General features: G+C 43.5%; 1 protein-coding gene across 2 annotated transcripts in view; it reads right to left on the bottom strand.

Moving 5' to 3' along the window:
* The window catches only part of ERP44 (endoplasmic reticulum protein 44), a 120,926-nt gene that overhangs the window by 75,590 nt on the left and 24,427 nt on the right, over positions 1–20,909 (bottom strand). For both annotated transcript variants that reach the window (XM_038388560.2, XM_043508535.1), the window contains exons 3-4: positions 6,267–6,306; positions 2,042–2,157 (exon numbers count right to left, since the gene is read on the bottom strand). In XM_038388560.2, coding sequence (XP_038244488.1) covers positions 2,042–2,157; positions 6,267–6,306 — 156 coding nt within the window. The remainder of the gene's footprint in view (positions 1–2,041; positions 2,158–6,266; positions 6,307–20,909) is intronic.

The following is a 20,909-nucleotide window of genomic DNA, read 5'->3' as shown; positions in this document are numbered from 1 at the left end:
ATTCTAGAAAGGTGTTCCACATAGCAGAAGTTTAGCAGGAAAATGTTCTTCTTGCATCAGCGGTGGTATGATTATGTGAAGTAACAAATTAGCCAAGTAAGATAAAGACATACTCCATGAAGTACACTGGAGAATTATGTTCTGCTGTTGCTCTGGAAATTCTACAAGCAGCTGTAGCAAATTCTGCACGAGAATTTTTAAAATACACACACAGGACAGGAGGATGGCTGCTCAGAGAAATGAGAGATTTCAGCTATTGCATGCCTAATTTAATTTGTCCATCAAGAATGGTTTATGCTCTGATGTTTACTGCAGTGCCTCAATAGATCCCCTCCACCCTGATGCACAAAGCCAGCTGAATACTTCAAAGCTGCTCATTAGGAAAATAGAATGTCATAGATCTTTTAAAGCTGAGGACATCACAGAAAGATTCTGACATCCAGTGATGCAAAAATTCAATCAAGAAGTCATTTAAATGTTTTGTGATTATGAACTGGCCTTGTGGATACCTTTATGGAAATCAAAAATTGAGTCTATTTGCCCACTCCTGACAGTTTGAAGAACAATCTTATTTTATATCTTATACTCTGAGCTGATATATAGTCTGCCCCAAACATATAGTGTTCATGCTTGAGACTTCCTTCAAGAACAGAAGAAGGGTGCTTTTAACTGTTGGGACACTATCTATGGGAAGAACAACAATATCCAAAACAAAAAGAGCACAAATAATGGCTTCTCAGTGGAAGATACCGAAGCTTGCTATTTAGTCATTACTAAATCTACAAGAACAGTAAAGAAACTTTACTGCCAAAAGAGAGTCACACGCTTCACAGGTTTCAGAGTAGCAGCCGTGTTAGTCTGTATTCGCAAAAAGAAAAGGAGTACTTGTGGCACCTTAGAGACTAACAAATTTATTAGAGCATAAGCTTTCGTGAGCATGAAGTGAGCTGTAGCTCACGAAAGCTTATGCTCTAATAAATTTGTTAGTCTCTAAGGTGCCACAAGTACTCCTTTTCTTTTTACGCTTCACAGGGAAAAGCTCCAGTTCTAGGAGACCATGAAACTGCACCTTCATTGTCAAAACAGCAAAAAAGGCAATAGTAATTTAAAGTACCAGTGTCAATTATACCTCAGAGATATGTGCACACCTGTTCATGTCAACAAGTAAATATCTAGAGCTACACAACCGAAGAGACTTAAATGCACACAGCATTAAAACATTACTACTACTTTGGATTCTTAGCTCCAGAAAAACAGGATGTACTCTTCCCATGGATAAAAAACTAGCTGTACCATCAAAAGGTGTTGAGCACTTTCTTAAAAATGCTGGATGCCATCAACTCCTAATGCAGCAGGGAGCGCTCAGCACCTCTCAGGTATGTGCTCTAAACTCTACAGGATCAAACCCTAAATTGCTGATGCACCAAGAGGAAGTAGAACATTGCACAGAAAATATGGCTGTTATTTTGCAATACAAATGACACAGAATTCCATGCTTGTCCCTTTGTCTTTCACTGGGGCAACAGACATTACTTACCCTTCACCCATTACTGCTTTTAATTCAGCTTCCTGGTTTGCTATTTACTATTGGAATAAAACCATCTCATCTTCCCACATTTCCAAAAGCAAGATAACCACTTGTTGATGGCAACACCAACAGGAGAGCCATTTTTCATATTGAAAAAGGGAGGGACCCTACTCTGCTAAGGCTCATAGGTTTTGTGCAAAACAGCTTACGCAGCCTCACCCCTGTGTAGGTGGGTAGTGGAGGATGTAGCATGGCAGGAATTCTTGGCTGCACTGCCGCCCACAAGATGACAGGAACAGGCTGCTCTAGCTCAGACAGCTTCCCCAGGGCTATCTAAGTTACAGTGGACGACTCACTGCACGCTAGCTGCTCTTTAATAGTTTTGCCAATGTCAGATTGGAATTAATTATACTTCATTTATCAGCAAGATGTTACTAAAAACTCTTCTTTCCTTAATAGACATGTTAAAATAAAACAACAGAACTAAATCAGGATTTACTTTGAGTTACTTACAGTGCTGATCACAGTCTACTCTGGCAAACACTACTTGATTCTTATCTGGATATTCTTCCTTAATGACATTGGAAGCTTCCTCAAAGATAGGATGCAGCATTTGGCTGAAGCGGCACCTGTTGACAGTCAAAAGACAGCAAATACATTAATAACTTTCAAAAATTTTATTTGTATTGGTGACTCAGTGAGAAATTGTGATTTAGTAGAACCTCAATTTTATGAACACCAATCTTCTGAATAACCATTTATACAAATTTTTTTCTGATGGGAAAAAAATATCACATAACTAAAGTGATGTCAAAAAACAAATTGATATCCCTTCATATTTCAATGCCTTCAATACATTGGAAACTGCTTTGCAGTGGTTTGAAGCACAAGAAGAAAGTGATGGATTGTAATGTTCTGCAATTTATGCACCATATTTGCTGTAATTTTGAGATGTTCAATTTTATTTACTTCTGAATTTTATAAATTTCTCAATCCACATTTAAAAGCTCATGAAATAGGAGTTCTTCTGTATTTTCGCATGTGCACATGATCTGGTGGCTTTGTGCAAAATGAAAGTATGTATTTGGTTAGGACTCTCTTGGTAGGCCATATGGAAGTCACAGTAACATTTCCATCTATACAAGGAAAAAATAAACTCAAACAACAGAAAATGTGTGTAAAGGGAATACGTACTTGTGATTAACACAACAAATGATTGAATGACACCATTCACAAAAGACACCTGTAAGATTCAGTTGAAAAACCTCAAACACTAAATGGAAGACAGAAGAGCTTGGCACCCCTCAAACTATCTATTTAAGTCCACAGAAAGTAAATTCTATTCAGAAAATCAAAGATTCCTTCGTTCTCCTCTATTATATTACCCTAAGTGTAATTAACAAAAAGATGATTTGGGTTTCTCATGACTCAAGTAATCTGCAGCTAAAATGGTCAACTCATGTAGACGGTGCCTCTAGATTCTCATTGGAAATGGTATTGATCACCATAACTATTGCCTTAGATGGCTGAATTTAAAATCTCAAATTAAAGTTTTAAATTTAAGATCATGATGTGGTAACATGTACACAGACAGGGAATTCCATGGTTCATATCTTGCTGTGATGTCAGATTTTCAAGTGAAGTCTTGGATAGAGAGCCTCTCTCCTGCTTTGGAAAAAGGTGTGGACGTGATGGGAAAAAGCTACAAAAGCCTTGACTCTTTGGAGGACATTTTCATTATATTAAAACTTAAAATGGCCACCACAGTAAGTACAATAAACCCACTACTTATTTTGGCCTTAAATTTAGTTTACCATCTACTGTCTCCAAGCTTTCCGTTTTTGTTATGCTGAAGAATTTTGTATTGAAGATGTATATGTCCATTGTAGAAGCTCCCAAAGCAGCTGGTTAGGGGAAACTGGGCAACTTGTTTCAGATTAGCATGTTACTGTATTTTTCTACTAAAACAATAAACTGTGAAATACTGAAGTGTTGACATCAAGTGGATATCATATTTTTCAGAGTTAACATCTCATTCAGATGAACAGGGCAGTTCACCCTCCTAGAGCTATTGTTTACAGCAACAGTTCATTGGTTTGCGCTGTTCACATTTTCAAGACTATCTTCTAGGGCTAGAAATATTTGTTTTAAAATGAAATTTTAAGGGCTTGTCTACTTGCAAACTTACACCAAAAATAAAACAGATTGAGGCCTTGTCTACACTTAAAAAGGTCTGCCAGTAAAAATATGCCAGTAGAGCTGTCTTGGCAATCCCACCCCCAGCAGAGATACAGCTTATACTGGCAAGATTCTTTTGCTGGTATAGTTTCTTAAACCAGTGCTCTGAACAGAATAATCTACACTAACAAAAGGACTTTTGTGTTGGTATAATTGTGTCTATGCAAGGTTTTTTTTGCCGGCATAGCTATGTTGGGTAGGGGGCATGATTTTTCTACATTCCTCATTGACAGCTATGCCAGTAAAATTTAAGTATAGATCCAACCTTAGCTTTTTAATGCAAGTTTGTGTTATACTATCCCTTAGGGCTTGTCTACACATGGAGTTATTCCGGAACAGATAGTGTGCTTTAATTTACAGCTTTCAATTGCAGACCAGCCCTTAGATTCAGGACTACAATTCTTTGCCAAGACAGGAATTCTGTAGCACTGTGGAAACGGCTCTGATTACAAGTTTAGAAAATAGTCAATGGGAGTGATTTAATTTATCTCACTGTACCCATTTCTAAAATAGGGATACCAAAGTACATCACAGAAGAGTTTTGTAGATTAATTAATTAGTTGATATTTGCACGGTGCTTTGAAAATAGACAGCACTGTTATTGGGGCAATTTGGTTGCCTACTGTTCTGGTTCAACGGCTGTACCAATCAAAGAGAGACCATAAAAAAAAACAAACACGTATAACACAGTTCTGTATTGAATATACACTAACTCCTTGTCTACATACAAAGTTGCACCTATTTAGCAAAAGGTGTAATTTTAAATGAATTTAGTTAAGCCAGTGCAAGCTTCCGTGTGAATACGCACACTGGTATAAACACGGTTTATATTGGTTTAATTTGTGGCGGCAAATTTACAAGCACAGGCTAAACCAATATAACTAGTGTTAAACTGATAAGATGTTTGGTCTATACTTAATTTATGTTGGTATAGTATCGTTGGTCAGAGGTGTGAAAAAAAAAAAAGAGATCCCTGACTGACACCCAGCAATGCCAAAAAACCCTCAGTGCAGATGTAGCCCTTAACGGAAGAGGGCTTCCGTCAACATAGCTAATGTTCTTCAGAGAGGTGGTTCTCCTACACAGACAAAAAAAGTTCCTTGTCATTGTAGGCTGTGCTGAAATAGTTATGTCACCATACAGGTTCTATAGCACAGACCTACCTTAAGTGGGTGCTCAGAGGTGTTTCTGCTGGTTTAACGAAATTGGTTTTTAAATTGATTTAAAATTAAAACAAGTCTAAACATAGAAGTTGCACAAGTCCTAAGAAGAGATTAAATATTTTATTTTTATTGGCAATTTATATATACAGAAAAATGGGATCTTAAGTTTTCAAATAAATTTCAAATATAATTTTAATCACTTGAGAGCAGTTGAATGAATTATCAGTAAGTAAAATCTGATAAGGATTTTTTTAAAACTCCTTTTGTTTCCTTCTGAGATGCACTAGAAGCTTGGGTATTTTGTCTCTTCTGCTTGATTTTTACTTTAGGAATGCCAAATCTAATCTTCCTAGAAGACCTCTGATTTCTCAGGATACATATTGTTAGCGCTCAAACCTTAACTGAAGGAGCAAGGATGTTTTGAGTTTATCTTCTCCCTTAAGTGAATATTAGTCATTGGAGCTAAAGAGACATCTTGTCTCACAAAATTTCAGAAAACAATGCATCTATTACAGTTACAAATAACTCTTAACATTTTAAGCAGTAACAGAAAAAGTAATTTCTTTTTCCAGTATGATAAATTTTCTATATTTAGCATCACTTTTCAGGTTGTTGGTTTCACTGAAGTCAGTAAATTTCTCCAATGCTGAAAAAACTCTTTATAAATATCAAGAATGGAGCAGAAAAACATTTTAAAAAAAATCAGCATATAGTATCTAAGGGAGCTTTATCAGAAACTAGATTTTCTTATAATTAAACAGAAAAATACTAAACATATTCATTTAAATAAGTGTTTTAAAAATTTAACCAGTCTACCCAAAAATGCCTTCCCTTCTCAACTGCACAAGTTTCAGCCTTATGACTCTTGTGATGTCATAATATCACTAATTTTCTACTTTGATAATCTTCCATAGTCAACAAGACTTGATTTACTAATGCAACTCTCCCATGCTTTCTTTTTTTCTTTTTTTTGGGGGGGGGGGGAAGAAGAGAAATAATATATTTTAGACTATCATTCATTACTAAAGAGCTCAAAAACTTGAGGATTTTCCCCCTCGCAGAACAGCTTTATATAGAAGTTATGGCAGTACTGATTAAATACTTACTGCCATTCACTATCATTAAGCTAAAGTTTTTTTCCCTGTCAGATGTCCTGATGAAGCACACTATACTGCATACATGTAAAGTATTTTTATATGAAAAACAATGAGAACTGGTTTAAAAAATGACAAGTATTGTATTTTTGATTAGAATGGTAAGACTTGTTATAATGGAAATTGTCCTATTCTAACACGCAGAGATTTTTAACATGAAATAGAAAAGTTTCTGACACTTACCAATCAGCATAAAAATTAACTAAAGCAACATCAGCATTGTCTGAAAAACAAAAACAAAAACATAAAACAATGTCATGTTGTGATGCAAACATTTGTTGCAGCACTTAAATCAGAGACTGGGCCAGAGTATGCACAAGCAACAAGAACAAGCATTTCCAGATTATGGAGATTACAATCTAATGGCCGTTACAAATTTAGTGAATGGGATGAGACAACTGAAATACTGCTATAAATGGGTACAGTCTATATGGGAAGAGAAAGGGAAGGGGCGCCATTATGTCAAGTGTATTTACAATGTCAACAAGCTACATTTAGACAATTAGAGTTAAGTTCTTTACATTCAATACAAATAATTAAACAACAAATCAATAAAATTTAGCATCTGTGACAGACGGAAGTGAGAAGTTTCTGGACCTCTATCAGGTTGCTCCAAACCAAAGGATATAGTACTAATGAGGGATGTTAGACATACACACGCAAAATGACAAGAACATTTAACATTTAGGTTAAAAAGTTGAGCACTCAAAATCTTTAGGAAATGCCAGAATTAAGGTTGTCTGTGAAACCTTAATTTGGTCCTATTCTGTGTGCATTATGAAACAATCTTCTATACATGAACATATACTTTCTTCTACAAATCCGTCTCATTCAGTGCACAGCACACAGTCAACATGTGGAAATCCTTGCCTGAGGAGGTTGTGAAGGCTTGGACTATAACAGGGTTTAAAAGAAAACTGGATAAATTCATGGAGGTTAAGTCCATTAATGCTATTAGCCAGGATGGGTAAGGAATGGTGTCCCTAGCCTCTGTTTGTCATAGGGTGGAGATGGATGGCAGGAGAGAGAGATCACTTGATCATTACTTGTTAGGTTCACTCCCTCTGGGGCACCTGGCATTGGCCACTGTTGGTAGACAAGATACTGGGCTGGATGGACCTTTGGTCTGACCCAGTATGGCCATTCTTATGTTCTTATGATGCTCACTTAATGAGCAGCAGTTCAATATTTTATTTTCTCCTCATTGTTCGACGTCTGGCCCTAGGCCTTATTTACTGCACAATATACAAATCCTGGTCTGAAGTCAGAATTATTAATTTCCTAATGAGATTTTCTGTTATGCTCATCACTATGGTATCTGAGTCTTAAAGCAGTTAACGTTTAGGAACTGCAAAACTCCCCCATGAAGTGAAGGGGAGATATCCCCATTTTACAGATGGAAAAGGGGTAGAGAGAAATTAACGTCAAAAGTAACCACAAATTGTAGCTGCCCAGTTTGAGATGCCTAGGATCTGATTTGCTGTAGTACTTAGCATTATATAGAACTTTATATGTCCAAAGCACAGCTCCCATTGACTTCAGTTGCAACGGAGTGTGCTCATCTCTTCCGCAAATGAGACTCCAGGGTCTCAAGTCAGGCACTCAGAAAAAAGAAACACATGATTACCGATCACTTGTAAAATGTGTGGTTTAAGTGATTTCCCTAGCATCACATAGGAACTCTGTGGCTGAGGCAGGGACAGAATCCAGTTGTGCAGGGCCTTAACCATGTTATCGTCCTTTCTCTTCCTGCAATCCCATTCTCATTCAGTACACACCTTCCAACTTCTGCAACAAGGAGGCAGGGGCGCTACAGACAAAAGCCTCAATACACAAACCCAATTCATTTCCAGAGCATGGTCCATCCTGTGCACTGAAAAGATAGGGTGCTGTGTAAAAAATATATTAATTTAATTCAAGACTATCATAATGCATACGTTCCGGGGAACGAAAATAAAGTTGCACAGGCAACCTTTATTCTGGAATTTCCTGAGTGCTCAGCTTTGCAACCAAAATGTTCATTCAGTATAGCTGTATGTATAATCTTCTAGGTTTTTAAAAAAAACAAACTGAAGAAAAATCAAAGCCCATCATGTGGCATCATATTGACATTCATATGGTTCAGCAGCAGGGTTAATGCTTTTTGATCCACCACACAGACCTCTGCTCCTGGAGCTGATCGAGTAAATGATAGTTATAATACATTGTTATCCTCTGTGTGAACCAACATTAGAGGGGGATGAAATACTTGGGCAGTGGGTTTCACAGATACTTGCCAACAGCAGAACAGTGAGACTCAGGAATCCCCATTCCAGGTCTGCAAGAGTGTGTGCTCTAGTGGGCAGAGATAATCTTGTCTATTCTGCTCACGCTTTAGCCCTTCAGTCCTGTCCCTTCCAGTCTGTCACCGGCCTAGTTCCGTCTCTTCCCACCAATGGCTCCTCATCCAAGTCTTTTTACCCAGGCAGTCCTAGACTCCCCTGTGTACCAGTCTTCCCTCCCCACTTCCAGTGTCTCCCCCGAACACACACACTTCCCACTTCCAGTGTCCTCTCTCCAGCTCCCATTGTTTCTCCCTACACCACACACAAACTCCCAGGCCAAGTCCCCTTGCCCAGCCAGTCCCAGTTCCCTCACTCCCAGCTCCTCACCCTGTCTCTGTGAACCGACCTGTGCCTGGCTCTCAATCTCTCCTACACCTCTCCTATTTCCAGTCTCCTTTGCCAATCAATCCCAGCTTCCTCTTCCCCTTCACATCCTGCCCAGTTCCTCATAAAGCTGGAAAGGAAGTATTTAATGTTGGAATTTGTACAAAACTTCCTTTTTTTGAACATGCTGTTAACATTATCCTACAGAGACAATCTTTTTGCTCACTCATATATGCACAAGATGGCCCTTCTGGAGGAACTCAAGGCTATGATTCACTTGTTTAACATAGCAGTTGAACTATGGACTTTGCACAAGCCAATAGAGTAAGTTCTATTTGTTGACTTTTTGGATCCAAGATAGCGATAATCACTTCCATTTTGAACCTGTCTGGTCTCAGATAGAGGATTGAATTTTGCAACAGCAGACCTCTTTTGTGAGACAGAAACATTGGAAAGTCCAATGCTAGATTAATCAGACCTAAAAGCCATAACCTCTTAAGCCAGAAAGAAACAAACAGTTATGATCTTTCCTTCTTATCCTTTGTACTGTCCTTGGGAGCAGTGGAAGAGGTGGGAAGACATAGCAGAGACATTGCCTAGCTTTGCAAGAGGTCATTCACCACCTCATATACTGGGTCCTGACACAGAGAGACCACAGTGCACTTTACTGCTGTTTCTAGAGACAAAGAGGTTAATAATCACTCCTATCAAAATCATTTATAAGGGGTGAGGACATTTCTAGGTGCAGTTTCTACTTTGCTTAATCTGACTTTTGCCACGCAAGTTTTGCTGTTCATCTTCCCTTTAGTAGGCAGTGCACATGGAGATGGGTGAAACAAAGTTTCCTAAGACAGGAGAAGTTAGTTTTCTCTGGGGTAAGGATGATCATGTTCTTCCTAGTTTATGTAAACTATACCAGACACTTTGACTATCAGAAATGGAACAAAACTTATTTATGGAAGGAACATTGCTCCAAGACCCCATGTGTTCTAGCTAGTGTATGCTGTGCTCACCATGTGGTACCTATTCCTTGGATTGAATTGGGACCCCAATGAGCCCCCTCCATTATCTCCAACGGGCATCTGACCTAAGGATAGCTCTGCCTGGTTCACTAATTGGTGGACCTGATTCTCTGCATTCACCAGTTGAAGGGATGGAGAATATACAATGGGACCTTGAACTCTGCCAATATGTGAGATTGGGTGAAATATACAGGAGACAGCAGAATTACTGGATAGGTCTCATCAGAACTGTTTCATTGAAGCATGCCTGTGTATGAGATTAGCATTCCCAAAAGGCTTCAATCAGAATTGGATTTAGTTTCTGTGACACCGTTTTCTATTATGGCTATCTTCATATTCTGTTAACATTGTTCTGAGATGAGACCTTTTATATGACATATTCATCACCATTCCAAGTCTGTGACTGAGTTCCCTGTTACCATCATGTACCCAAGTTGCTACAGAAAACGTATGACACTGTGCAATTGTGTCAAACTCTCTCTGTGTATAGATCCTTGATCAAGAAAGTTCTCAAGGAAGAGAGAAGTGAATTTCCTTTTTTCCCTGAAAGCCAGTATTTAATACTATCATGATCCTAGAAGAGACCCTGGGACTACTTGTCAGATCAAATGGTAGTAACTGAAATCAGGAAAGGAAAAGAGCTGACATCCATAAGCAAAAACAAAGAATTGTTTGTGTGATAGTAAAATGGAAACGTGAAGTTAAGGCTCTCTCAATAACTTGTTTAGATGGAGTCCTGCTCTGTTTGTTCCTAGTACTCTGAGTATACAAATACAATTTGCAGCAGGCTGTATTGCTGTGACCTAAAGTAGATGATGGATTGGCATTTGCATGGGTTGCTTCAGACTGGGAATTGAACAAAGCTGTTCCTGTGGTGGTGGTGATTATTATTTGCATTACCACAGTCCAGTAGCCCTAATCTTGCAAAACTCCACGGAGTACCTTCTCTGGACAGTGTCCAATGACCTCATTTTAACCAAAGCTGTAGGTGGCCCTTTGCTTTTGTGGTGGGGTAGGCTGCCCTTCAGGGCAGTAGGGCCTTGTGGTCAGCTCACCTCACCACTTGGCATGGCCTTTAAGGATCTGGAAGGTCCAGCAGAGATATACAAGAACTTAAAGGCAGATAGAGAGGAAGTGTTCCCAGGAATAAGTAGTGATTGGGAAAAAGACAGGCACTGTTTCTTTGAGGGCAGACAAACAACTGGCAGAAATGGCATGGCGAGGCTCCCTTCTTTCCTAACCAAATCGGGGATCAACTAGGAGAAGGGGACCAGTATAAAGGTTGTCTCCTTCCTCAGATCAGGGACATAAATCAGCAAGAAAGGCTGCCTGCTAAATCCTCCAAGCTAGGGGACTAACTGGAAAGGATGTTCAGCTGAAGGAAGCTAGTATAAGCCTTGCACCTGGCTTGAACTATAAAACCAGCTCCCAGAGAGAGGTGGGGGAGGAGGGAAAAGACACCTGAATGAAGGAGGGAAATACTGAGTATGCTGAAAGCAAGGGGCCTAGGATACAACCTCTGCCCAAGAAAGAGAGCTGAGGGGGAACTCCTGTTAGAAAGAGGGAAATCTTGACTACTCCAAACCAGAGGCTGTGTGAAATAGAACCCTAATCCCCGAGAGAGCCGAGGGGAAACTCCTGTTTAAAGGAGAGGGGTACTGACTATCTTAAGGCAAATAGCAGAGAGGCTGTTAGCAATACAGTCCAGCTGCTGCAGAGGGGAGCTGAGAGTAACTTTGAGGGAGCACCTTTGTAGCTGGCCCCAGGAGAATCCTCAAGGCATCACAAAGTCAGGGCGAGTATAGCAAAGTATGCAGATTTTGTGAAGATGCCGATACGCAAGATGAAGGTAGGAACAACCCAGGGAAAATGGTGGTGGGATTGAAGGAACAGTACTTAGCCACCTAAACAGGGTCAATGGGCTGGAACCAAGAGAGGCTGTATAGGTGTTAAGAATAAAAGAAGCCAAGAAAAGACGGTTACCTACCTTTTCGTTGTTCTTCGAGATGTGTTGTTCACGTCCATTACAATTAGGAGCGCACGCGCTGCATGCACAGACATCGGAAACTTTTTCCCTTAGCAGCTCCCGTTGGGACAGCAGGGGAGCCCCCTAGAGTAGCCTCCTCATGGTGGTGTATATATTGCCCTGCTGGCCCAACCCCCCTTCGGTTCCTTCTTGCCATTGACTCCGACAGAGGGGAAGGGGGGTGGGTATTGTAATGAATGTGAACAACACATCTCGAAGAACAACAGTTACGAAAAGGCAGACAACTGTATTTTCTTCTTCGAGCGATTGTTCACATCCATTCCAATTAGGTGACTTCCAAGCTTACCATAGGAGGGTAGGAGTCATGGAAAGATTGATTGGAGAACAGCCCTGATGACTGCTTCATCATCTATGGCCTGTTGGTTAACAGCATAGTGGACTGTAAACGTGTGCACTGAAGACCAGGTGGCTGCTTTACAGATCTCACGGATAGGGACCTGAGTCAGAAAGGCTGTTGAAGATGCCTGTGCTCTGGTTGAATGGGCCGTAATTGCTGGGGCTGGGACCTTGGCCAACTCATAGCATGTGTGAATGCAGTCTGTGATCCCGGACGATATGTGTTGCGCAGAGACAGGAAGACCCTTCATTCTGTCGGCTATGGTGACAAACAATTGGGTCAATTTGCGGAAAGGTTTCGTTCACTCTATGTAGAAAGCCAGGGCTCTCCGGACATCCAGGGTGTTAGGCTGTGGTGTCTCGGGCTCGTGTAGGGTTTTGGAAAGAACACCAGTAAGCAAATGTCCTGACCCATGTGGAATTGGGAGACCACTTTGGGGAGAAATTTAGGGTGTGTCTAAACTGTACCTTGTCCTTATGAAACACTGTGTAAGGTGGTTCAGAGGTGAGGGCTCTCAGCTTGGACACCCTCCTTGCCAAAGTAATGGCCACCAGGAAAGCCACCTTCCAAGAAAGGTAGAGGAGGGAGCAAGTGGCCAGGGGCTCAAATGGTGGGCTCATGAGTTTGGAGAGGACCAAGTTTAAGTTCCAGGTTGGGACAGGCAGGTGAGAATATGGGAACACCCTTTCCAGATCTTTGAGGAATCGCCCCACTATGGGATTAGAAAACACCAAGCGTCCAGACTCCCCTGGATGGAAAGCTGAAATGGCTGCCAGGTATACTCTGATGGATGAAGGGGATAGACCCTGATGCTTAAGGTGTAGGAGCTATTCTAGAATAACTGAGATAGTAGTCTGGAGTGGTTGAAGGTGCTTGGGTTCACACCAACAAGAAAACTTTTTCCATTTTGCCAGGTAGGTAGCCCTAGTGGAAGGTTTCTTACTGCTGAGGAGAATCTGTCTCTCAGACTGAGAGCACTGTCTCTCCATGGAATTTAGCCATGGAGTTTCCATGCCATGAGATGCAGAGATTGCAGGTTCAGGTGAAGGAGGCACCCGTGGTCCTGCGTGATCAGGTCTCGGTGGAGAGGCAGGGCGATTGGGGCGTCCACGGACAGCTCTATAAGGATTGTATATCACTGCTGTCGGGGCCAAGATGGGGCGATCATGATTACCATCGCCCTGTCTCTGTGAATTTTGAGGAGGACCCGGTGGAGAAGCGGGATGGGGGGAAGGCGTACTTCAGACCCCAGCCCCATGGTATTAAGAACGTATCAGCAACTGAGCCTGGACTGTGGTTTTGGAATGAGCAGAACTGAGGGCACTGACTGTTGCTCTTGGTGGCAAAGAGGTCTACTTGGGGATACCCCACTTCTGGAAGACTGACTGTAGGATATCTGACCTGATTTACCACTCGTGCATGTGGTAAGACCTGCTGAGGCGATACGCAAGCTCGTTCTGCACTCCTGGGAGGTAGGATGGCTTCGAGCTGAATGGATCGAGCTATACAGAAGTCCCAGAGAAGGAGAGCCTTGCGGCAGAGAGGTGAGGAGCGGGCTCCGCCTTGTTTGTTTATATAGAACACGGTGGTGGTGTTGTCTGTCAGGACTGTCACGCTGTGATCTTGTAATGTGGCATGAAAGGTTTGGCAGGCCAGACGAACCGCCTTGAGCTCCTTCAGGTTGATATGGAGAGGTACCTCATCCCTTGACCACAAGCCTTGCATCCTCAGGTCCCCTAAGTGTGCGCCTCAGCCCAGATCTGACGTGTCTGTTACGAACATCAGAGAAGGTTGGGGCTTGGCGAAGGGGGCCCCTGCACAGACCACTGGTCGGTCCAGCCACCAGCACAAGGATTCTAACACCTGAGCTGGGATCGTCACCACGAGGTCCAGGGGATCTCTGTACAGATGGTAAGACAGTGCGAGCCATGCTTGTAAGGGTCTGAGTCTCAGTCAGGCATGCTTAACCATGTACGTGCATGCTGCCATATGTCTTATCAGCTGTAGGCAACACCTGACTGTGGTAGTGGGATACCGAAGCACTGATTTTACGATCTGCTTTATGGCCTGGAATCTGGGCTCTGGAAGGCTCGCTTTTGCCTGTATCGAGTCCAGGAATGCCCCTATAAACACTCTAATCTTTGGGTGACATGAGAGAAGATTTGGGCAAATTGAGGAGGAGCCCCAGCCTGTGAAACATGGCCATCGTCACATGGGACTGAACCTCTTCCTTGGAATGACCTGTGAGAAGCCAGTCTTTGAGGTACAGGTACACTCGAATCTGCCTTTTCCGCAGAAGGCTGCCACCACCGATATGCATTTTGTGAACACTCAGGGGGCTGTGGAGAGGCCGAATGGGAGAACTGTGAACTGGTAGTGATGTTGGTTTATGGCAAACCAGAGGAAGCATCGTGCACTGGATGAATAGCGATATGAAAGTATGCATCCTTCATTTCGAGGGCAGCATACCAATCCCCCGGCTCCAAAGATGGAATAATAGTGCTCAAGGAGACCATGCGGAAATGGAATTTGACCAAAAATTTGTTGACTCCGCAAAGGTCTAAAATGGGTTGAAGACTCCCCCTTTTCCTTGGAGATTAGAAAGTAATGGGAGTAAAACCCCTTTCCCCATAGCTTCTGCGGAACCTCCTCCACCACACCTATCTCGAGAAGCAAACGAACCTCTTGCATAAGGAGCAGCTCATGAAAGGGGTCCCTGAAGAGGGATGGGGAAGGTGGGTGGGAGGAAGGGGAGGGGCAAAACTGAAGAGCGTATCCCACCTGTACCGTGTGTAGGACCCATCAGTCCAATGTTATATGGGACCACGCACGATAGAAGTGGGATAATCGGTTTAAAAACCATGGGGATGGACCCGGGAACTGGGTTGGTAAACTGTCCTCAGGCACGCACTCAAAACCCTTGATTGTTTCCGGGTTGGGGCTTATTCTGGCCCTGGTTAGGTGCGTTGTTCTGTCTGCACCTGTTATTTTTGCTCCTCCTGTGATACGGCTCCTGCCTAGGTCGGGGTTGATACTGCCCCTGCTGGCGGAGGCTGAGGCTTGAAGGGCTTTCTCTGGGTTGCTGGCGTATACATCCCTAGCGACTTCAGCATGGTCCTAGAATCCTTGAGGCCATGCAGCCTGGAGTCTGTTTGCTCCGAGAAAAGGCCAGAAACTTAAAAAGGAAGGTCTTGGACGGTATTCTGGACCTCTAAAGGGAGGCCCGACGCCTGGAACCATGCTGAGCATCGCATGACTACTTCTGAGGCAATGGTTCTGGCCGCAGCATCCGCTGAATAGAGGGAAGCTTGCAAGGAAGTCTTAGCCACCGCCTTCCCTTTCTCGATTAAAGCCGCAAACTCAGGGTGTGCATCCTGGGGCAGGCGATCCTTAAACTTGGACACTGCCGTCCAAGAGTTGAAGTTGTGTCTATTGAGGATTGCCTGTTGGTTGGCTATACGTAGCTGGAGGCCCCCAGAGGAGTAGACCTTTCTACCGAAAAGGTCCAAGCACTTAGCTTCCTTGGCCTTGAGGGACGAGGCTTGTTGGCTGTGTCGTTCCCTTTCGTTGACTGCTGAAACGATTAAGGAACAAGGAGTTGGATGGCAGAACAGGAACTTGAAGCCCTTGGAAGGGGTGAAGTATTTCCTTTCTACCCCTCTAGCTGTAGGGGTCTGCCAAATAGTGATGTAGTCGGACTATATGTCTTTATGAGAGGGAGTGTGATTCTAGAGGACCCCTTGGGGGCCAGAATATCCACCATGGGATCCTCATGCTCGACTGTTTCTTCCACCTGAAGGCCATATTGAGGGCAATTCTGCAGAGCAGCTCCTGGTGAGGTGGTCCTGAGACTGACGTACCTGCCACAGCCTTGTTTGCGGAAAAGGAGGAAGTGAGGTGCTGCTGGTTGTCCTCATCTAGACCTTCTTATGTGTCCCCATAGACCTGGGTCACTTCAGGGCCCTGAGGGGCTGGCACCTCTCGAGGTGTCGCAGAGCATGGCGCCATCTCGGGTATTGGGCCTATGGGCGCTGGTTGCTCTTGTGAGTCCGGGGGTGGCCTAGAGAGAGTGACCTCCCTTGTCCTTGATGGGTGCCTGTGCGGTGACCTGGAATGTCGTCGCCTAGATTGTCCGGACCTAGAGGCTCTGGAGGAGATGCCCTGTTGCTGGTGGTAAGCCCAAGGGGTCCAGAAGGGCCACTGACCCGGAGGGGCCCACTGCGGCTGCCAGGATGGTTGGGATTCTCTGCTAGCTATTGTTCTATGTCTACTATAGCTAGAGAGACCGAAGTCGGCCTCAGATCCAGAGGATGCTGACTGAGAGGACCAGGGCGGTGCCGAACGTTGAGTGGTCGCAGGGTGCCAGGGAGCTGGGGAAAGGTGCCTGGCTGACCAGGACCGCGAACAGTACTGGGAGTCTTGGGACCGATGTCTCGCACTTGGTGCTGGTGACATCGGTGCTGGGAGTCAGATGGTGCCAGGGACCGGCGTGCAGTCGTAACTCCACACTGGGTCACGGGTGCCCGGGAATAATAGGACACCGAACTCGACCAGAAGCAGTGCCGAGACGGTGACCTACAGTGGTGTACCATTGCCGCTTCCCTCTGGATGGAGGTTTTTTGCTGCCTTGAAAGTGTTGCGTGCGGAGGGGTGTTCGAGGACCCTCCTCCAGCCCTTTATCGTCACTAAACTCGATGGGTACTGGACTCAAGGGGGCCTGTGGCACCGGAGTTGACGGTGCCGGGTTTTGGCTCGGGCCCGCAATGTGTGTTTGCGTGCTGGGAGCGTCTTTGAATGGCTTAGCAGCTCTCTGGGGAGAGCGCCCTCTTTCCCCTTCCTTGTGCCACTTAGTTGGTGCCGGCAAAGTTGACCGGTGCTGAAATTTGTCGTCCTGTCTCAGTGCTGATGATTTATGGTGCCTGGGTGGTTCCGGGTCGCACATGGATGCCAGGGCACTTCGCACCGAGTACACCAAGGCCAGTGCCGGTCATTCAGAGGCTGTACCATGGCCTCCATGAGCAACTGCTTAAGGTGAAAATCTCTTTCTTTCTTGGTGCGCGGCTTAAAGGCCTTGCAGATCTTGCAGCACTCTGCCTGATGAGACTCTCCCAGACACCGGAGACAGGAGTCGTAGGGGTCGCTCTTGGGCGTAGACTTGCGGCAGGTGGAGCAAGCTTTAAAACCCTGGGCTTGCGGCATGCCCCGCAGCCCAAGGCTGGTGCCGGAAGTAGCTTCCAGACACCTGCAACAATGGATTTCTAACTACTGATAACTATGTATGAAAAGCTAAGGGATCACTCGTGAGCGAGCGAGAGAGAGAGAACGTTCCAACACCGCTACAGACAGTAAGGAGGAACTGAAGTGGGGGTTGGGCCGGCAGGGTAATATATACACCACCATGAAGGTGCTACTGTAGGGGGCTCCCCTGCTGTCCCAACGGGAGCTAAGGAAAAAAGTTTCTGACGTCCGTGCACGCGGCACGCGCACACCTAATTGGAACGGACGTGAACAATCACTTGAAGAAGACGGACAAGTTCCAGACAGAGGCTGGGAGACGGTCTTGAAGGCCATTAAATTTTGAGTTTCCTATTTTCTGGCCTTTTCTGTTAACCGCAGAAGGGAATGGACTGGGCAGTGACCTGGCTTGAGGGCCACATAAAACAACAGATCATTGTGGAACCAGAACAGCTAAAGGGAGCATTAGAATATCCCTGCAGTATTGCACCTGAACACAAGGAGATGATCTGGAAGTGAGTGGCTCAAGCACACTCCCAAACTGAAAAAATCTGGCACCAAATTGTATGTGTGTATCTCCAACTCTAGATAGGGCTAGTTGGGAGTCATGCAGATCACTCTGACGGAACTGAGGACAGCTACAGCTCTCACCTCAGCACCCTATACTTGTTCTAGCTCCCAACAACAGAGAAGTATTTTCTCCTGTTGTACTTCAGGGACTGCTTCAGTTTGCCATATGATCTATATTCCTTTACACAGTGTCTGGGAGGAGCCAGAATGGTAAATTGACATTTCTGATGACTCAGTTTCAGTTTTCCATAGTTTCCCATTGTATCACTAAGATAGTTGGTAAATAATCTGCATCTGTATTGCACCCGAAGGACCAAAGTCCCATGAAACAGATTTGTATCTTCTTATCTTTTTCAGACAGACATACGTAGGCCCCGGGCGTTTTAGGTTGAGAGGATCATACTTGCAATACTATCCACCAACATTAGTACTGCTTGTGAATGCATGTGGAGGAACTAAAGGCACCAGTGCCAGTTTGTTTTTGCACCGGAGTTGACGGGGGTTGAGTTGGCCTCATGCCATCTGAAATTTTTCATGACCAAAGGAAAGGGCTGAGGTGACGCCTGCTTGGACTTGGCACCTATGTTAGGACCTATATATTAAGGAGAATACTGTGGTTTAAAAATCTTCCCCAGTTCAAAATGCTAAGTCCCTGACCACTGGGGAAGAGAGCTCTTACCATCAGTAGTCACACCAGATTTAATTTGGACTGATGCATGCTGAGGAAACTCCTGGACTTATAATATGGAGGCTAGGAGAGCTAGAAAGAAAGAAATGGTGGGCAAAGAGGCCCCTTTACTGTTTACTTTTCCTTCCACATCTTGGCTACTTGCCCCTCTCATTACTTCATTGCCAGCTACTTAAGGGGGTTGGTGGGGGAGGGGTGGAATGGAGTTGGTAGTGAAGCGTAGCAATTGCAGCAGAAGCCAGGAACAATAACCTGGACATTAGGGCATGGCAACCCACAGCAGAAGGTGGTGACAAGATGTAGTTGTAACTTTTCTATGGCTCTGTAGATGTCCTCCTATGTATAGTGTCACAGCACTCGATACTCTGCCTAAAATAATCTGTCCTTAATGCTTTGGAATCAAATTATATTATATAATTTGATTCCCTAATGCTGATTTGGACAGCTGGCCTTCCTCCTGAGGGGAAGAATAATTTCCTATGTTTGGTTATACATGTGCACACCTAGAGAAATCAACATACATCTGTGGCTTAGTCTTTTCTGCAGTGATCTGCCATACTGTACTCTGTGAATGTAAGCAGGGCTCTGCTGCTTTATTTTTTCTTATAATTCTGCTTCTGAGAGGGCCTGCAAAAATAGGTTCATAATTAATAAATGAGTGTGATCTTGGTAACTACCATCTGGTAAATTAGATTTTTACCTCTGGCAAAATAATGGAACAAATACTGAGGGGAAAAAAATCACTAACTATTTAAGCACAATAGCACTATAGTCAACAAGCAGCACTAGTTTGAAAGGAAAAAAAACCTTGTGAGACAAGCCAGATTGGTTTTAGACAAAATTACAAAGTTACTATATGAGACAAAGGGGATGAGGTAATATTTTTTATTGGACCAACTTCCGTTGGTGAGAGATACAACCTTTCAAGCCATGCAGAGCTCTTCTTCAGGTTAGAGTTACTACATGAACAGAATACAAAGTGGATTTTAGAAAAGCATTTAAATAGTGTTTTCTTGAAATCTTACTCTCAAAATTAATTAAAATTGGCTTGGATATGAAGACTCAGACTGAAACTGACTGATAGACTAAAAACAAAAAATGATAAAATGCAAGGTATTGAATATACTCCTGGGGGAATTCTGCACTACTGTGCAATGCAGAATTTGTGCAGAATTAATGTTCTGCACAGAATTTCATTTTCCATTGCAGAATTGGTGCTGCAGAGCTGCTGGCCACCACGAGGGGTGGCTGAACTGAGCAGAACCTGGCTCTCCAGCTTGCAAATACAGGATACTGCCAGAGGGAAGGGGAGCTGGAGGATTCCAGGCAGCTGCAATTCCCAGCATGTCCTGAAGGAAGGAGACAGTGCGTAGGAAACTGCATACAAGACCAGGATCCAACATCTGGCTGTTTCTCTCTCTGGGGGTAGGGGGTTTGGGTGTCTGGGCTGGGGGGACACCCCGCAGCTGGACTCTGGGGCGGGGGTAGACGGGTGCGGGTGTCAGGGTTGGGTGGGCATCCTGCAGATGGGCTCAGGGAGAGTGGGTTTCTGGGATCAGAGAGGCAGAGCTTTCCCCCAAGAAGTACCCAAGAAAAGCATAACAGAGAAACAGGAACGGGGTTGTCATAGGAGTTTCCTTTAACTCTCTACTCCTAGGAGAATCTTTTTTGTTGTCTTTATTGTTACAGACATATTTATTGACTGGTATATTTAAATAAATCACCAAAATAATTGAAACTGATGTGATATTTTGTTTTTTGACAAATGAATTATGCAGAATTTTAAAATATTTTGTGCATAATTTTTAATTTTTTGGTGCAGAATTCCCCTGGGAGTATGAATTGAAGAGGGTGGGGGAACAAAGTGTCCATAGGGTACTGCAGAGATAAGTGTGAGGTTTGGCCTTATTTAAGATTTTCTCTAATTATCTTTGTGTCTATGTGGTGTTAAATAGGCTAAAGAACATTCACAGAATATGTAGGAATTTAAGATGGCCCAAAGAATCATGAAGTACTTATTGAGAAGGGTAATAGGATGAAATTAAGAAAATGACCATTTAAAATGTATATTAGGAAAAAATGGCGAATGTCCTTGGAAAAGGGCTTCCATCATTTCCGTTGTCAGCTTATCACTTAAGAAATTTAAAACTAGACTGGCCAATTCACAATCATATAGTTACTATATGAAACAATCCCGCAGTACCATACAACTTTTTTATTTTACAGTTCTAATTTCTGGTATTAAAAAGCCACTTTACTTTACCTATTTGAAGTGTACA

Source organism: Dermochelys coriacea, chromosome 2 (genome assembly GCF_009764565.3).
Source record: "Dermochelys coriacea isolate rDerCor1 chromosome 2, rDerCor1.pri.v4, whole genome shotgun sequence".
NCBI lineage: Eukaryota > Metazoa > Chordata > Testudines > Dermochelyidae > Dermochelys > Dermochelys coriacea.
This window is presented reverse-complemented; position numbering and strand designations above follow the sequence as displayed.